Here is a 13,652-nt window from a genome sequence, read left to right as displayed (position 1 = left end):
GAATGGGGGTTGCCACCATAGTAACGAATGTAGGCGCATGTAGGTTAAATCGCATTTCTGGTGGTATAAATACTGAGCCAGGAGACCTTCTCTCCAGACAACCGCAACACTTATCCTGACGCCCAGTTTCAACCTGAAGTTCAACTCATTCGCCGACTTTTCCTAAGGCAATTATCCCACCACCACAAGCATGACTCCTCCTCGTCGAGCTCTCATCGGCATCACCTCGGCCCATGCCACTCTCTTCCAGGGCAAGGAAACCACCGGCCTCTTCATCTCTGAAGCCCTCCACCCCTACAAGATTTTTACGGCTGCTGATTTTGAAGTCGACCTCACTTCTGAGACGGGCACGTACACCCCTGACTGGCTCTCTCAGCAAACCGACTTCTTAAACGGCGAGGATTTGGCTACATGGCAAGACACCAACAGCATTCCGCAAGAAGCTGGACAACATGCCAATGGCCGCCGACATTGATGGCTCTCGATATGGGATTTTTTACGTCTCCGCGGCCATGCCGCCCCGATTGACTACCACACCGCCAGCGACCTGCAAAAGATCGCTGCGCAGGTCTGGGCGAACGGCGGCATTGTCTCGACCGTCTGCCATGGGGCCGCCTTCTTCGCCAACCCCTTGGACCCGGCGACTAATGAGCCCATTATAACGGGGAAGACCATCACTGGCTTCACCACCGAGGCCGAAATCACCGTGGGGATCATGGAGGAGCTCCGGTCCTGGGGTAACGATATGATAGATGGGATGGCCGCTAAGCTTGGAGCGAAATGTGAGTATAATCCTGGCTTGATTTCATACTTGATCTCGCCATAGTTACTGTTCCGCCATTGTCTCTAGTTCACTAGCTAACTTCGTTAGATACTCGGGCCCAAGGTATCTGGGATGACTACCACGTGGTTGATGGCCGCCTTGTCACAGGACAGAATCCGGCTGGTGCACGGTCCACGGCACAAGCGGCGGTTGAGGCATTTGAAAAGCTGTGATTTCCTCGGGTCTAACTTTCTGAGATGGTGTTTATAGGTGTTGAAATAATAACTATTTTGAAGTGCACTAAAGCAAACGCACTTCCAAACTACAGGTTCCTATGACCTCTAAATATACTTGAGACTTTGCCTTCTGGCATCTTCTTGACATATACAACTAGAATCTTCCAGACATTCCACGAATACCCAGTTGCGTCATCGTTACACATTGCCAGAATATTACACAATCTGCGATCTTAGGCTAGAGTGTTCTACACATTCCACAATAGATTTGTATTGCTTCTGCTGGGCGGCTGAACACTCAATCCATGCCCATCTCGAGGAGAGCATTATAGATTTCCATCGCTAGCAATGTATTCAATTAATTCATATCTCTGTCCCTTACGTTGGCTTAAAGATCAAAAAAACTTGGAGCAGGTACACAACCTATGTACCCGTTATTGTCGATGGAGTGTTGAACTTAAACTAGATTAACTAGAGGGCTAGCCAGTTTGAAATTAAACTCTCTCAATGCTTCACAGTTAACTTACAGCTTTTTTTCATTTTTGGATAAGCTAACGGAAATATTTTCATAACCAAATTAGAGATACCCACATGTGAGTCTTAGTGCACGAAGAACAGTTAAGTAGTTGTCGTATTGATTCCACATTACCACATGTCGCTCTTATTATTATTTCAACATAAAATGAGAGTTCTCTAGATATATGTTGCAAATATAACAAATATGATATCATAATATTCGGTTCTGATGACCCGCACGGCATCACTGTGCAGGTAGTCTCTCTCAAATGATCTTGATCATCGTGTACTGGCCGTCGCCTGAGGAAGGACAGGGGTACACTAAACTCTAATGAAGGATAGTCGACCTGGCTCTAAATCACATGACCATCGCCTGAAGAGGCACTCACTTAGTGAGATCCAGCCCGGCGGCTCATCATCACTAGTGTCAAGTATCATAACGTAGAAATCCCTAGAGTGGCTCTCGTTGCCAAATGATGCAAACTAAATAGCGTACACATCTACAATCTCACTATGACGATGCAGTTGTCATTTCAACCACACATATCTCCTACAAACACTCTACCTGCAACAGGAAGAGTGACAGTCAGATCGTCGTGATCGTTTGGCAGGACTGCAAAAGAACGAGATACCGGAATACGATACACTATTCAATGCCAGACGGGAGATTATTGGTTGTCTACAATGATCTCTGGCCGATAGGCATCGTCGGACCTGTGTTTCGTTGTATGAGTAGCTGTCAGTCTTGTTGTGTCGTCTAACTTCCAACCCAAAGGAGCGCCAAGCTGACAATGACAAGCCGGTCCATCAGCTCAATACGCTGCCGACTGTACCCCCAGGCACCTCCGATGAACGTGCCCCGGACCTTCAGCTGGGAGGAGGTCGGTCGAAGAGGTTCTGGGAGGGCATCTATATCAGCACGGCGCGCTCCCAACAGAAGACATGGTATGGATCGTCGTCGATATTCTACTTCATCGGGCGCATCAACGCCTTCTTGACTTCGGCCCTTCAAGAAACTCATTCGGCTCTTCGAATGCTGCCGAACTCGGCGAGTTTTCTGCTCGATGCGCCGACTACGGTCTCAGATGGGGACCACTCGCAGGGCGGGCGGCTCGTGGCGGCCCCAACGGACGATGCTGTCAACGCGGGTGACTATCTAACTTCCGCAAGAAGAGTATTTCCTCGATCTCTTTTGGCAGTCCTATTACACCTCATTTCCGATTGAGCTAGAGTTCAAGGAGCACTACCAGTCTTTGTGGGCAACTTCAGACAAGGAACGAAAGCCGTCCGCGCTCGTAGACATTGTCATTGCAGTGTGCATGCAGTACGGCATGGCGCGGCTGCCAGGCGTTGGACGTGGACTCAGCGCTGCCTCAAGAGCCAGCGTGAATGATAATGATGCCACCATCGCCGGTCGATGGCATTATCGGCGCTGTCAGACGCTTCTGTCTTGCCAGTTGGAAAGCCCTTCAATATCGACGCTGCAGTGTCACATCCTGTGCTCCATTTATCTATGCTGTGGATCTTTCCAGAATATGGCGGATAATGCCTGCAGTCTTGCTGTGCGGACAGCTTATATGCTCGGTCTCCATCTGGAGCCTCCTCAGACCATGCCACGGCGGGAAAAGGAGATGCGGAAGCGCTTGTGGTGGATGCTGTACGTCTTGGAGACAAAGATGAGCATGAAACTAGGTCGTCCGTTTATCCTGCATGATTCCAGTACTACATGCAGTCTGCCGGCCGACGATCGTGAGATCGCCATGCTCTCAGGGTCCAGCTTTGCCCCTCTTGGAGAGAATGTCACCTGGCTCACTTGGAACCTACAACACCAAGCTTATGCTGGCGGCCCGAACAGCCTACACAGCCTTCTACGACAAATGTTCCCAACACCTCCAACGTGTGCAACCCTCAGTTCATCGCAGAGCGGCTAGAAGGATGGCTGAAAGGCGTACCCGAAGCGCTCAAAACGAAACGTCATTCTTTCTACAGACATATCAGCGCTTGAAATTGAACAGTTCGCACCGCTCTGGCTGCAGCGGCAGCGTCTGCTTCTAGAGCTGATGTACCATAACCTGTGCACTAACCTCTACCGTCCCTCCATTTCCTTCGCCCTAGTAGGAGCACCCTATCCCCTTACGGACAGGACTGCGATGAAATGTGCCGCCCACGCCGTGGCGTTAACGCACATGATGCATCAAGTGCTTTTATCGACATCCATCCTGGCCGGCTGACACGAAGCCTTCCAGTGGCAGTGGAATGCAGCTATGACACTCGTTGGCTCCGTGCTGGCGTATCCGCAGCTCAGGGGGCCAGAAGTGCCATCGATCTTTCTGTTGCCGTTTTTGAAAATTTCGGGAATAGCTTCGCAGTCGCGGCGAGCGCAGCTAGTATCATGAGCGACCTCAGTACCGAAGTCGACTTGTTCATACAAAGTCAGGGGATGCAGGGCGTTGCGATGCAGCCGGCCACAAATTGCGAAGAATCAGGTGATGAAAGCCTCATCAATGGCAATTCCATTGCAGCACCGGCGGTGGATGGACTTTTGAGCTTTGACGACGACAATGCTGTTGAAATTAGCGTGTTGGCTCAGTCGATCGATATATTTGCTGCGGAAACGTACAATGATTTTGACTGGTCGGGCATAAATATCAATATCTCCGATCAGTGGGCATTCACGCAGCAATAGAAATAACAGGGTTTGTCATCCGCTCTGCTGCAGCCAGAATGAAACTGGACAGTAGGCAGCAAGGTCCAGCGCAATTATCGCCAAAGACCATCATTCAGACCAAAAACACCAAAGATTCATGATATTGTGTGATATGTCTCATCCTGCACAAATGAACTCCGCACTGTTTTTTCCACCTGTAGGATGTACTGTGATGCGATGACGGACTGTTGTTATCAGCTGCTATTCAGCCTATGCAACCCTCTTCTAAAGCCGGTTCTCAGATCTTCCCCCTTTGCAAGCTAACGCCAATTCTTCCTATCCATTTTGACCCTTTGGTATAAGTGTGAAGTTCTAGAATCGGCTTCCTCACGGCCTCCTCATTGATATGCGATCTTGGAGACCTATTAAGTGTCCTTTTCAAGCCTAGCAGACTCATTGCAAGCCGCCTAAAGTTTTTTTTGACTTCCGAAGTTGATCTTTCGTAGGCTAGGTACATTAGAACGATTATCAAGTAGTAGCAGTTAATGAAAAACTGCAGCCAGTGCTCAAGTGCTTGATAAGCATCTCTGAGAATGTGCCTCAATCCATGGTTCTGAATACCAAATAATCAACCGCGCCAATATTGTGGTTGTAACCGTCAACAATTGCAGGAATCAATAAGCCCATTACAGATACTACTTTTGACAACGGCTCCCTAGCGGGTTTGCCTTTGAAGAAGTCTCCTTTGGCTTTTGCAAGAGCTAAATACCTTCTTGTGACCGGTCATCCTAGACGGCATCCTCGGTACAAAGGCTTGACCTTTCCACACAGTTTGACAGTCAAGAACGTTCTCTATCGGCCTTGAGGTCCTACATTTAATCACATCTTCCTATCACTCTCCATGAGATTTAAGGGATCCCTGACTATACCGCTGTTATCTCAACAAGTGTCATTCCTAAGGCAATATATATATATAAATCTCACTAGTAGATTTTATGTCTTTAGATTCCCCCCTACACAGGCCCAGTTCGATCGAGATCTGGCTCAATCATCCTCGGCAGATCGACAGCACCACTCACTAGCTAGCTAAATTTCCAACTTGCGAATTCATAGTTAACACGGGTCAGGGTTGGGTTCGCGAATGGTGTGAGGACGTACATGTAATAATGGGTAGGTGTGAATATAAGAGAATTGGAGAGAGTATTTCTGCCCTCATTGTGGAATAGCTAGTATCAATTATCACTCCTTTCCTTGCGAATAAGGGCGTACGGAGCCACGGCGCAACTGCAATTTCCCAAAGGAGAAGCAGGAGTTCCAATGTCGAACCGTTGAACTGGGAGCGATGCATCATACAGGAAGTTCCCTAACTCCGAAAAGGATCAATTAACGCGATCGCGATCGGCCATAATGGGCCAGCTTGCTCCTTATCCAGCTTCCACTAAGGTCTCTTGGCCATTGAACCGGCTGTTGGTCACCGTTGCAGCGCCGCCGAACTGGGATTTGATCTTGCCGATTATGCAGGTCGGCCAACTATCAGCTCTCTGTGTCGGGAGAAACTTGGAGAGACCGTATATGTCGCTGCTCCTTCAGGGCATAAGTGCAAGGATCGCTAGTTGCCCGACACATCAGCTCCGGCAAATGCTTGACTTCGCGGGCCTCCACAAGATCAAGCCCATCGTGGAGACGTACCCCATGACGGAGGAGTGAATCAAGCTGGCAATCGATAAGTTGACGAGGAGTGAGGTGTACTGCCGGGCTGTCTTAATACCGGAGTAAGTGGTAAGCCTGGTGACACTATTGGGAAGTTTTTATTTACGTTTATACTTAACTATATTTTATACTTTCGAAATATGTCGAGTTTAAGCTACGCCGATGTATGCGACAACGATGCTGAGGTCGCGAATGATACTTTTTAACCATGTCGATGTGCAAGGACAATTTGTTCGTTCCGGGGTGGTGATCGGGTGCCGCGTTCTCTAAGCTTATGCATCATCCACGGCTAGCCCTTGCTGCACATTGATCACCCGTTGCGTCTGCTCAGCAAGAACTGCACTTGGCTGCTCTTCGGAGTGCCCAAGGGTTTTAGGGTTAAAGTGCATCATGCAGCTTTCAGGCACGGTTAAGTTTAAGTACGGTTTCCGTTGGCAAGGTTAAGTACGGTTTCTCGCGCAGTTAGTACAGTCCGCATAGTTAAGTATGATTTGTTTGCACGGTTTCCCAATCAATAGAAAATTGGATTATATGAATATATGAGAATGTCCCCGTATATTTAATTTATGTCATAGTAAAATTCTACGAGTTTTATAAATTAATATATATAGTGTCTAACTTACAACTTCGAATAGTATTGAAGTTTCAAGGATCAGTATTATATTTCTATTCCATTTGTGATAAACCTCCCTAGCCTGAAGCTGCAAATTTAGATATTTTATGTAAAGTCAATCGGTCTGCAATTTGGAACTGACTAAATTCTGAGGGTTAGCGAGGGAAATATCGTCCAAATGGCGAGGGAAATGTCATCCAAAACGAGCTTGGTGTCACGCCCGGGACCAAAGACTTAACAGACACAACACGCCCCGAAAGCGGAGAAGCCGTAATATCTCTGACTGAATAAGTAGTCAAATGATGGCCCCTGAGTCGGGGCTTGACAGCTGATCAGGGAATAGTTCCAATAGAATCCATACATCGAATCTGCACAGAATTGAGCCGAAATAGAAAACTACGGGTCGAGTATTTTATTCGAACGCCGCCTTTCAAGAGTCGATACGAATACGAATTTAGGGGAAAACTGCCGATATTAGTATTCAAAACAGCGCTATCTTCTCGGACTCGGTACAGGTAGGGTTAAGGATCTCGTGCGGAATCTCTTATGGCCGCAAAATATCTCTCTTGGGGGTCCCCTGAATGACGAAGCGTTCCACAGAGATCAATTGAGGCCAGCGGGCTCTTAAAAGCCGGGCGGGCGACATACGAAAGGTACGCTGGCGTATGTTCTAACCCTAGTGATCGGCGCCCGGGCACTGTTGCAGTGTTCAGGGGTAAGGGTCAGGGCTAAAAGTACTGTAAAGTTACAGTGTCAGCAGAGCGTTTGTGTAAAGGGGCGAGTAAGAAACCTAAGATGGTTCATTGCAAAAAGAGTTTCATATATGAAAGTTACACTTACAATGGGTGCAAGCTAGGCACGTCAGTGGGGCACAAGTACCCTAATCTTCACCTGAATCGAATCTGATGAAGGAACCGAATGCCCGGGCTTTTTGTTGTAGGGGTTGACATGGCAGATAAGGTTGTCGCATTTGCCAAGAGGGCCCTTCCTCCGCCACACAACGAGCCGGGTGGAGTCATCTTGCGATCACCAGTGTGTGGATGATCGAATACACACTTGTGGAGATTCCACGATCTTCTGGTCCTGGTTCAGCAAAAGACGTCCTCCAGTATGGGCTGCTCTGAATACGAATATTCGCAGTAATCGGCATTATTCCTATTCGTTATCCGCAAGTCCCAACCGCTGCGAATAATATTCGCTATTTTATACGCAAATCCTGAGCAGTGTGAATAATATTCGTAATTTATTCGGCGAATAAAATCGAATATTCGCATCTAATCACGTGCTCACCGGAATTATGCATTATGCCTCCTAATAAATTTAATGGCTGTAGAAGCCAAGTCGGATGTCGACAGGTATTAATAGTCCTCGAATAGGCGTCGACACAGAGGCCATGGACAATCCGAATGGTTTATTCCGGTAGTGCAGCGTCAGTTTCCCTCGGATGGCAGTTGCTGCTCAAGAATTTCTTGGCAATTTCTGCCTCTGAAGTTTCAGTAGAGAGGCTCTTTAACGCAGGGGGATGATGCGGAGCTGCTGCAGGATATAGCTCTCAGACCCCTGAACAGTGTGTAAGTCCTGCGTTTTGTGGATTGTGTCTTTCTTTGTGGTTGTGTCTCCGCGTTTCATTTTGTGGTTTTGTACCCTAATGCCTTTGCTTCTTCTTGTGTTGGAACCGAAATAATCTATGAGCACTGCTTGTGAGCTTCAGGGTTTCAGGGTTTGAGGAGTTGCGAATAAATGTGCGAATAACGAATATTCGGCGAATAATATTCGCAAATGCGAATACACGGAGCAACCCTACCAACCCTACCCAGTATATCCAAAGCCAGAAAATGCTTGCACTAACCCATTGCAGAGCCAGATTGCAGTTTTCTTCGCGCACTGGAAAGCAAATTCGGCCAAAAGTGGTGAAATCTCTTGGGCCGGTCCGGGCACAGAGAAAGACATGTCAATAATGCAATTTGCTTAACACTGAGATGGTGTATTAGTCATCTACTGGCAGGATCTTCACTTGCGGAAATGTACAAATTGAGGTCTAGTTAATTTTAGCACTTATGCAAATGTGTACATTCCCAGCCCTGCATATTAAACTGCCCGAGATTTCATAAAGTCGATAATAACCGGCACATCTTCGATCACTGTCACGCCCGTCGGAGTCCACCCCAACCGCTCCCTCGTCTTCGCGCTCGAGGCCGCGTTGTCGGCCGCGGCGCCAAACTGAAACCAGCCGAAATGGTCCCCTACTGTCTCAGGTGAGATGCTGACAACGGGAATATTCAGCTGCTTCCCAACCTCGGTCGCAATGTCCTTCAGCGCCACACCCTCCTCGGCCACCGCATGGAAGATGGACCCGGGCTTGGCCTTCTCCACCGCCAGCCGGTACAGCTTAGCCGCGTCGTCGCGGTGGCCGGCGCACCAGCGGTTCTGGCCCTCGCCGACGTACGCCGAGACACCCTTCTGCAGCGCGACGGTGACGAGCGGGCCCATGAAGCCCGAAACTCCGGGGCCGTGCGTCGTTGGCGGCAGGCGTACGACGCTGGCGCGCACGCCCTGCTTGGCGAAGTCGAGACACAACGGCTCAGAGGCGCCGCGGGCCGCGGACATCGGGCTGGTCATGTCGGCCCCATCGTCCTCGTTGCCTAGCTTGCCGCGCTCAAGCATCATGGTGCCCGACGTGATGACCAGGGCGCGGTCGCCTCCGGCGGCAGCCAGGACGGAGCCCATCGCAGTGATGGCGGCCCGGTCCGTGGCGCAGGAGCCCGCGAAGTCGGCGAAGTTGTGGACGAATGCTAGGTGGATGACGGCGTCACATTCAGAGGCGCCCTTCTTGAGGACTTCCAGGTCGTCGATGGTGCCATACAGGGCCTCTGCGCCTTGGCTCTTCAGCTGCTCGACTCCCTTGTCGCTGCGAGTTAGGCCGAGGACTTGGTGTCCTGCGGAGAGCAGTTCTTTGACGACGGCTGAACCGACGAAACCGGTCGAGCCTGTGACGAAGACGCGCATAGTGGAAGCTGAAAATGGTTAAGGGACCAATCCGAGAAAGAAATGTATTTCCGTTCGGTGTCAGGGTCTTGGTTGAACTTGGAATGCGAAGTCTAGTCTTCCCAGTAGACCTGCTAGCGATTTATATATTCTGTCGCTTGCACGCAGTCTGCAGTAGTCACGGACTTACGGAAACATCATGTGCCGCTATATAATCGACCGTCGAGAATTGGTCGGATGTGAAACCCGTCCGGATCAACATGTCTGCTCAGTTGGAATATACTCGGCAGGCGAACTTCAAACATCATGAATGGAGCCAATGTCGACCAATCATCGGAGTCTAAATCCGAGCAGAGGTAAGTGTGGGTGAACTGAAATCGAGGAGAGGGTTAGGGTCCAATCGGACAGGTCGGCGATACGGGGCCCGAAGGAACGGAGATAGAGATCCAGGCACACTCTGGCCGACCTCTTTACGACGCCGCTCACGTTGACAGCGAGTAATTGATCCCTGACTGGTCAAAATTCCTACGCTGGCAAACCTGTCGGTCTGTCTTCTTCCATGCAAATCAATCATGGATTCGGGTGCCCCACCTATCGAAAAGAAGCGCGAGCGTAGGCGCAAGTCGCGATTTGGCTGTCGAAACTGCAAATTGAGGAAATTGAAGGTACGTTAAGGGTTCTCCGCCCCTCACGGATCAGCGGTCAGACTAAATAAAGAAAACCTTTACTTCATAGTGTGACGAGACGCGGCCACATTGCGTAAGATGTCGTACTTATGGAGTCCTATGCAACTTCGAGTTTAATGTACCCGATTTCCAGCCGCTCTCCGAGGAACGAGCGACGCAAGAAATAGTAAGGCGATCTGGATTGTCATCGCCGCGGTCAACTATCAGCAACGCCATATGGGCTCATGATGGATCAACATTTTTCATGCTAGATCTGCAAGATCAAGAGCTTTTCAACCGGTTTCGATACCGGACACTATACTCTCTCGGTGGCTCTGCAATGGTAGATATCTATGAAAACCATATGTTGAAGGTCTCCTTTACCGTGAGTCCAATGATCCCAGACATGCTGTCTGCTTTACACTAAAGACAACTTCTGAACTTTACTGACACATGTTGTATAGTTCCCATTCCTGATGCATGGTACACTGGCGGTGACAGCTGTCCATGATCGCTATCTTGGCGTAACGCCAACCCATCGTCGCTCGTTACGAGAGGCTTATCACTGGTCCCAATGTACAATTTTATTTAACAAGTGGTTGAGCCAACCTATTAAGGAAGAACACAAGGATCCTCTCTGGGCCACAGCTGGCACTCTTGGTATCTTGACCTTCTCGTCCATAAATGCTTATTCTCCAGAGGAAGCATGGCCTCTTGGGGCACCCGACTCCTCCGATCTAGAGTGGCTAAGGCTAGGGACCGGCAAGATGGCACTGTGGCATCTGGTGGACCCTTTGCGGCCAGAAAGTGTGTTCAGTATCATGTCTGAGACCTTCGCATATATGCGTCGACCCTTGCCTGGGAAAGGCACTGACGGCGTATCGGTCGAATTAGTGCAACTGTGCGGGCTTAACGAGTCATCAACGCGAGAGAACAACCCTTACTTCACAGTTGTACATGGCCTCTCGCGGCTTTTGGAGATACCGAAGGGCGAGGCTTCACAAAGCAGAGTCATGATGGTCTCGAGCCACATGCATAACGAGTTTGGAACCTGCTTGGAGAAGAAAGACCCGGTAGCGCTTCTGTTATTATGCTTGTGGTACACCAGAGCCCGTGAAAGTAAATGGTGGATTGGTCTTCGTGCTAGATATGAGCTTCCAGCGATTTGCACCTACTTGCAGCGATACCATAGGGACAACAGCGCCCTCCAGGCACTTATACCTTTGGACGAATTAGTCCTCATGTAATATATGTTGCTCTAAGCGGCAACAGAACACAAGCCTCGAGACTCAGCTGTATTCATTCATATAGGGCAGTTTCTGGCTCAGGCTAATGTAAACGTCGAAAACATTTAGCATCAGATGCAGTGTCCCGATCAGTACACTAGATGACTGGTCAAGGCGACTATACCGAGAAGGAAGGATCTCGGATACTGAAGAAGATGAGATGTTCTGATTATAGGTATTGTTGGAGATCGTGGTTGCTTGCATTAGGTCGCAACTGGCGTTGAGCGCGTAAAGCAGCCTTGTGGCTGCTTGGGATAGCTTTCCGACCGGGCATTGCAGACTCCACACCCTTGATATAACGAATTGGTATGGCACTGATATGGCAAATATTCGAATGTGGCTATACTGCGAATTAACGATGTTTGTGTGAGATTTTAATTCATAATTCAGACAGCGCGTAAGTTTCGTTATATTGAGGAATACGTTATAACAAGGTTCGTTATAACGACGGTTTACCATATGTAGAGTCAATAGTCAATACCATATAGTTCAGGACCGGAACTGCCGTTTATAGGGTAAGGTCACATGGCACGAAAGTTGCAGTTGGCACTCACCAACGCACGTCAAGCTCACCGCAGACAACTACTACAGCGCACTTCTGCATATTATTGTATTATGCTCTCCCATAAATGGTACAAGTAAGGGGTGCAGACACACGCCCAAAGCCCCCAACACGGAAGGCTTATTTTGCACCCTTGCGTATGTTACATTCATTACAATGCTGGATATGGGCATTTGTTAATACCAGACAGCCGGAAAATGAGTGTCACAACCCGCAAACAGTGAAAATTTGGGCAGTATTGCACTATTGTGTCAGCTGATAGTCAACATTTAGTCAGACGCACCTGACCCACGACCGCACAATATCAACCTCAGTGTACAGTGAAAATAAATGGGCGAGTCAATAATGATGGTTTCCCTATAAAAACGCAGGATGGGTCACTCAGCGAATGCCCCATTGTGAGTCTCTTGTCCCGGCCGTCACTGCGAGTCTGTACAAGCTAGTGGCGATGAGTACCCTGCAGAGAGACTTACTCTAAGGCAAGGCACTCATATAGTATATTGGAAGCAGTTCTGCTAGTTTCTCCGCGGCAACGCTGAGTAAAACCCATTCGAGTATCAATACTAAAAGACAGTAATCTACCACATGCAGCCGTGTGCATTTTATGTTTCTGTCTACAGTAGTTGCATTGTTGTGCTGCTTTATATCAATTTTGTTATGACTATCATGTGGTCATTATTTATCAAACAATCGCAGAAGACAACAAAATGTAGTGAGTAGTGAGATCAATCTTTATTAAGATAACTTAAACAGGACCAAAACCCAAGCAAACAGGCGATAGACCATCAGCCCAAATCAGGCAATTCATCATATACTTGTGGGAAACCATGCTCGTCTCCGTATGGATCAAAATCGATCCAATTGCCGTCTAAAATGTATTCTTTGAGAGTGAACTTGTCAGCAATTATACCAACTAAACACTTTGTTTTGCGGCTCGCGAACTGCCGGGTAGCGCGCGTCAAACGCGCAGGTGTTTGTTGTGTTGTTAGACCTGTTCTACCGCCTTCTCTGGCTCTATTCCCTAACTACAACCAACAACTCCACTAACAACTAAGTCAGCCATCATGGCTGGAAATTCCAATATATCTTACATACGGCTGCCAGTAGACCGACATGATACCAAATGCGATTACATATTAATAACGCAGATTATGCTAACTTCTCCCACAAGCCAGCGGACGGAACGCGCTGCCGAGAACACAAGGAGACGGCCAAATCGGCAATAAAGCAACCTTAACGTACCTAGGATCATCGCGCGAGCGTTATATTACAAGGGCGGCGCAGGATATTCGCGTAAATGGAGCCATTGCATGAAATGTGATGTTGCTAACTGGTCGGTATAGAGCTACTAGGACAGCTTTGCTGAGCATTATCTAATGGCCGTTGGCGCCGCGGTGCCTGCAGATGATGGTACACCGTCACTTTTGCAAGCCACTTTTTATTCGTATGAGAAGTGGAAGCGTGTGCCTGTGGGTATCCAAATACAGATGTGTGAACTTTTAGAACCCTGAACCATGCTCAACTATCATGGTACGTAATATTGCGTAAGTGCGTACAGGTTTTGCTAAACATATCATAATCCTAATTAAAGAATTTTCTGCCGGTGTTATTCGCAATTTTGTCGGCAAGATTGTGACTGATATCGTATCGTCGCCGGCAAATCGTCAAC

General features: G+C 48.5%; 5 protein-coding genes across 5 annotated transcripts; 4 read left to right on the top strand and 1 right to left on the bottom strand.

Annotated features, from left to right (window-relative positions):
* Window positions 1–190: 190 nt before the first annotated feature.
* Window positions 191–1,281, top strand: V1508DRAFT_451645 (class I glutamine amidotransferase-like protein; the record flags this gene model as incomplete). The annotated part of the gene is made up of 3 exons (XM_066942509.1): window positions 191–435; window positions 544–782; window positions 872–1,281. 3 exons carry the CDS (start codon window positions 191–193, stop codon window positions 994–996), a joined length of 609 nt encoding a protein of 202 aa, XP_066793438.1. The 3' UTR covers window positions 997–1,281.
* Window positions 1,282–2,991: 1,710 nt separating this feature from the next.
* Window positions 2,992–4,635, top strand: V1508DRAFT_457751 (uncharacterized protein). Its single transcript, XM_066942691.1, has 5 exons — window positions 2,992–3,172; window positions 3,310–3,412; window positions 3,474–3,713; window positions 3,762–3,797; window positions 3,821–4,635. The coding sequence occupies exons 1-5, from the start codon at window positions 3,051–3,053 to the stop codon at window positions 4,199–4,201; spliced, it is 882 nt and encodes a 293-aa protein (XP_066793437.1). The 5' UTR covers window positions 2,992–3,050; the 3' UTR covers window positions 4,202–4,635.
* Window positions 4,636–5,461: 826 nt separating this feature from the next.
* V1508DRAFT_451641 (uncharacterized protein) lies at window positions 5,462–5,895 on the top strand. Its single transcript, XM_066942508.1, has one exon. The coding sequence runs from the start codon at window positions 5,570–5,572 to the stop codon at window positions 5,867–5,869; it is 300 nt and encodes a 99-aa protein (XP_066793436.1). The 5' UTR covers window positions 5,462–5,569; the 3' UTR covers window positions 5,870–5,895.
* A 2,521-nt stretch (window positions 5,896–8,416) lies between these two features.
* V1508DRAFT_375862 (uncharacterized protein) lies at window positions 8,417–9,806 on the bottom strand. The gene has a single exon (XM_066937585.1). It carries the CDS (start codon window positions 9,489–9,491, stop codon window positions 8,574–8,576), a length of 918 nt encoding a protein of 305 aa, XP_066793435.1. The 5' UTR covers window positions 9,492–9,806; the 3' UTR covers window positions 8,417–8,573.
* Window positions 9,807–9,835: 29 nt separating this feature from the next.
* On the top strand, window positions 9,836–11,870 carry V1508DRAFT_424665 (uncharacterized protein). The gene is made up of 3 exons (XM_066941326.1): window positions 9,836–10,135; window positions 10,206–10,520; window positions 10,600–11,870. The coding sequence occupies exons 1-3, from the start codon at window positions 10,043–10,045 to the stop codon at window positions 11,380–11,382; spliced, it is 1,191 nt and encodes a 396-aa protein (XP_066793434.1). The 5' UTR covers window positions 9,836–10,042; the 3' UTR covers window positions 11,383–11,870.
* Window positions 11,871–13,652: the final 1,782 nt, after the last annotated feature.

The sequence above is a fragment of the Lipomyces doorenjongii genome (assembly GCF_038497915.1).
Source record: "Lipomyces doorenjongii strain NRRL Y-27504 unplaced genomic scaffold V1508scaffold_71, whole genome shotgun sequence".
Lineage (NCBI taxonomy): Eukaryota > Fungi > Ascomycota > Lipomycetes > Lipomycetales > Lipomycetaceae > Lipomyces > Lipomyces doorenjongii.
Note: the sequence above shows the minus strand (reverse complement) of the source record. Positions and strands in the feature narration are given on the sequence as shown.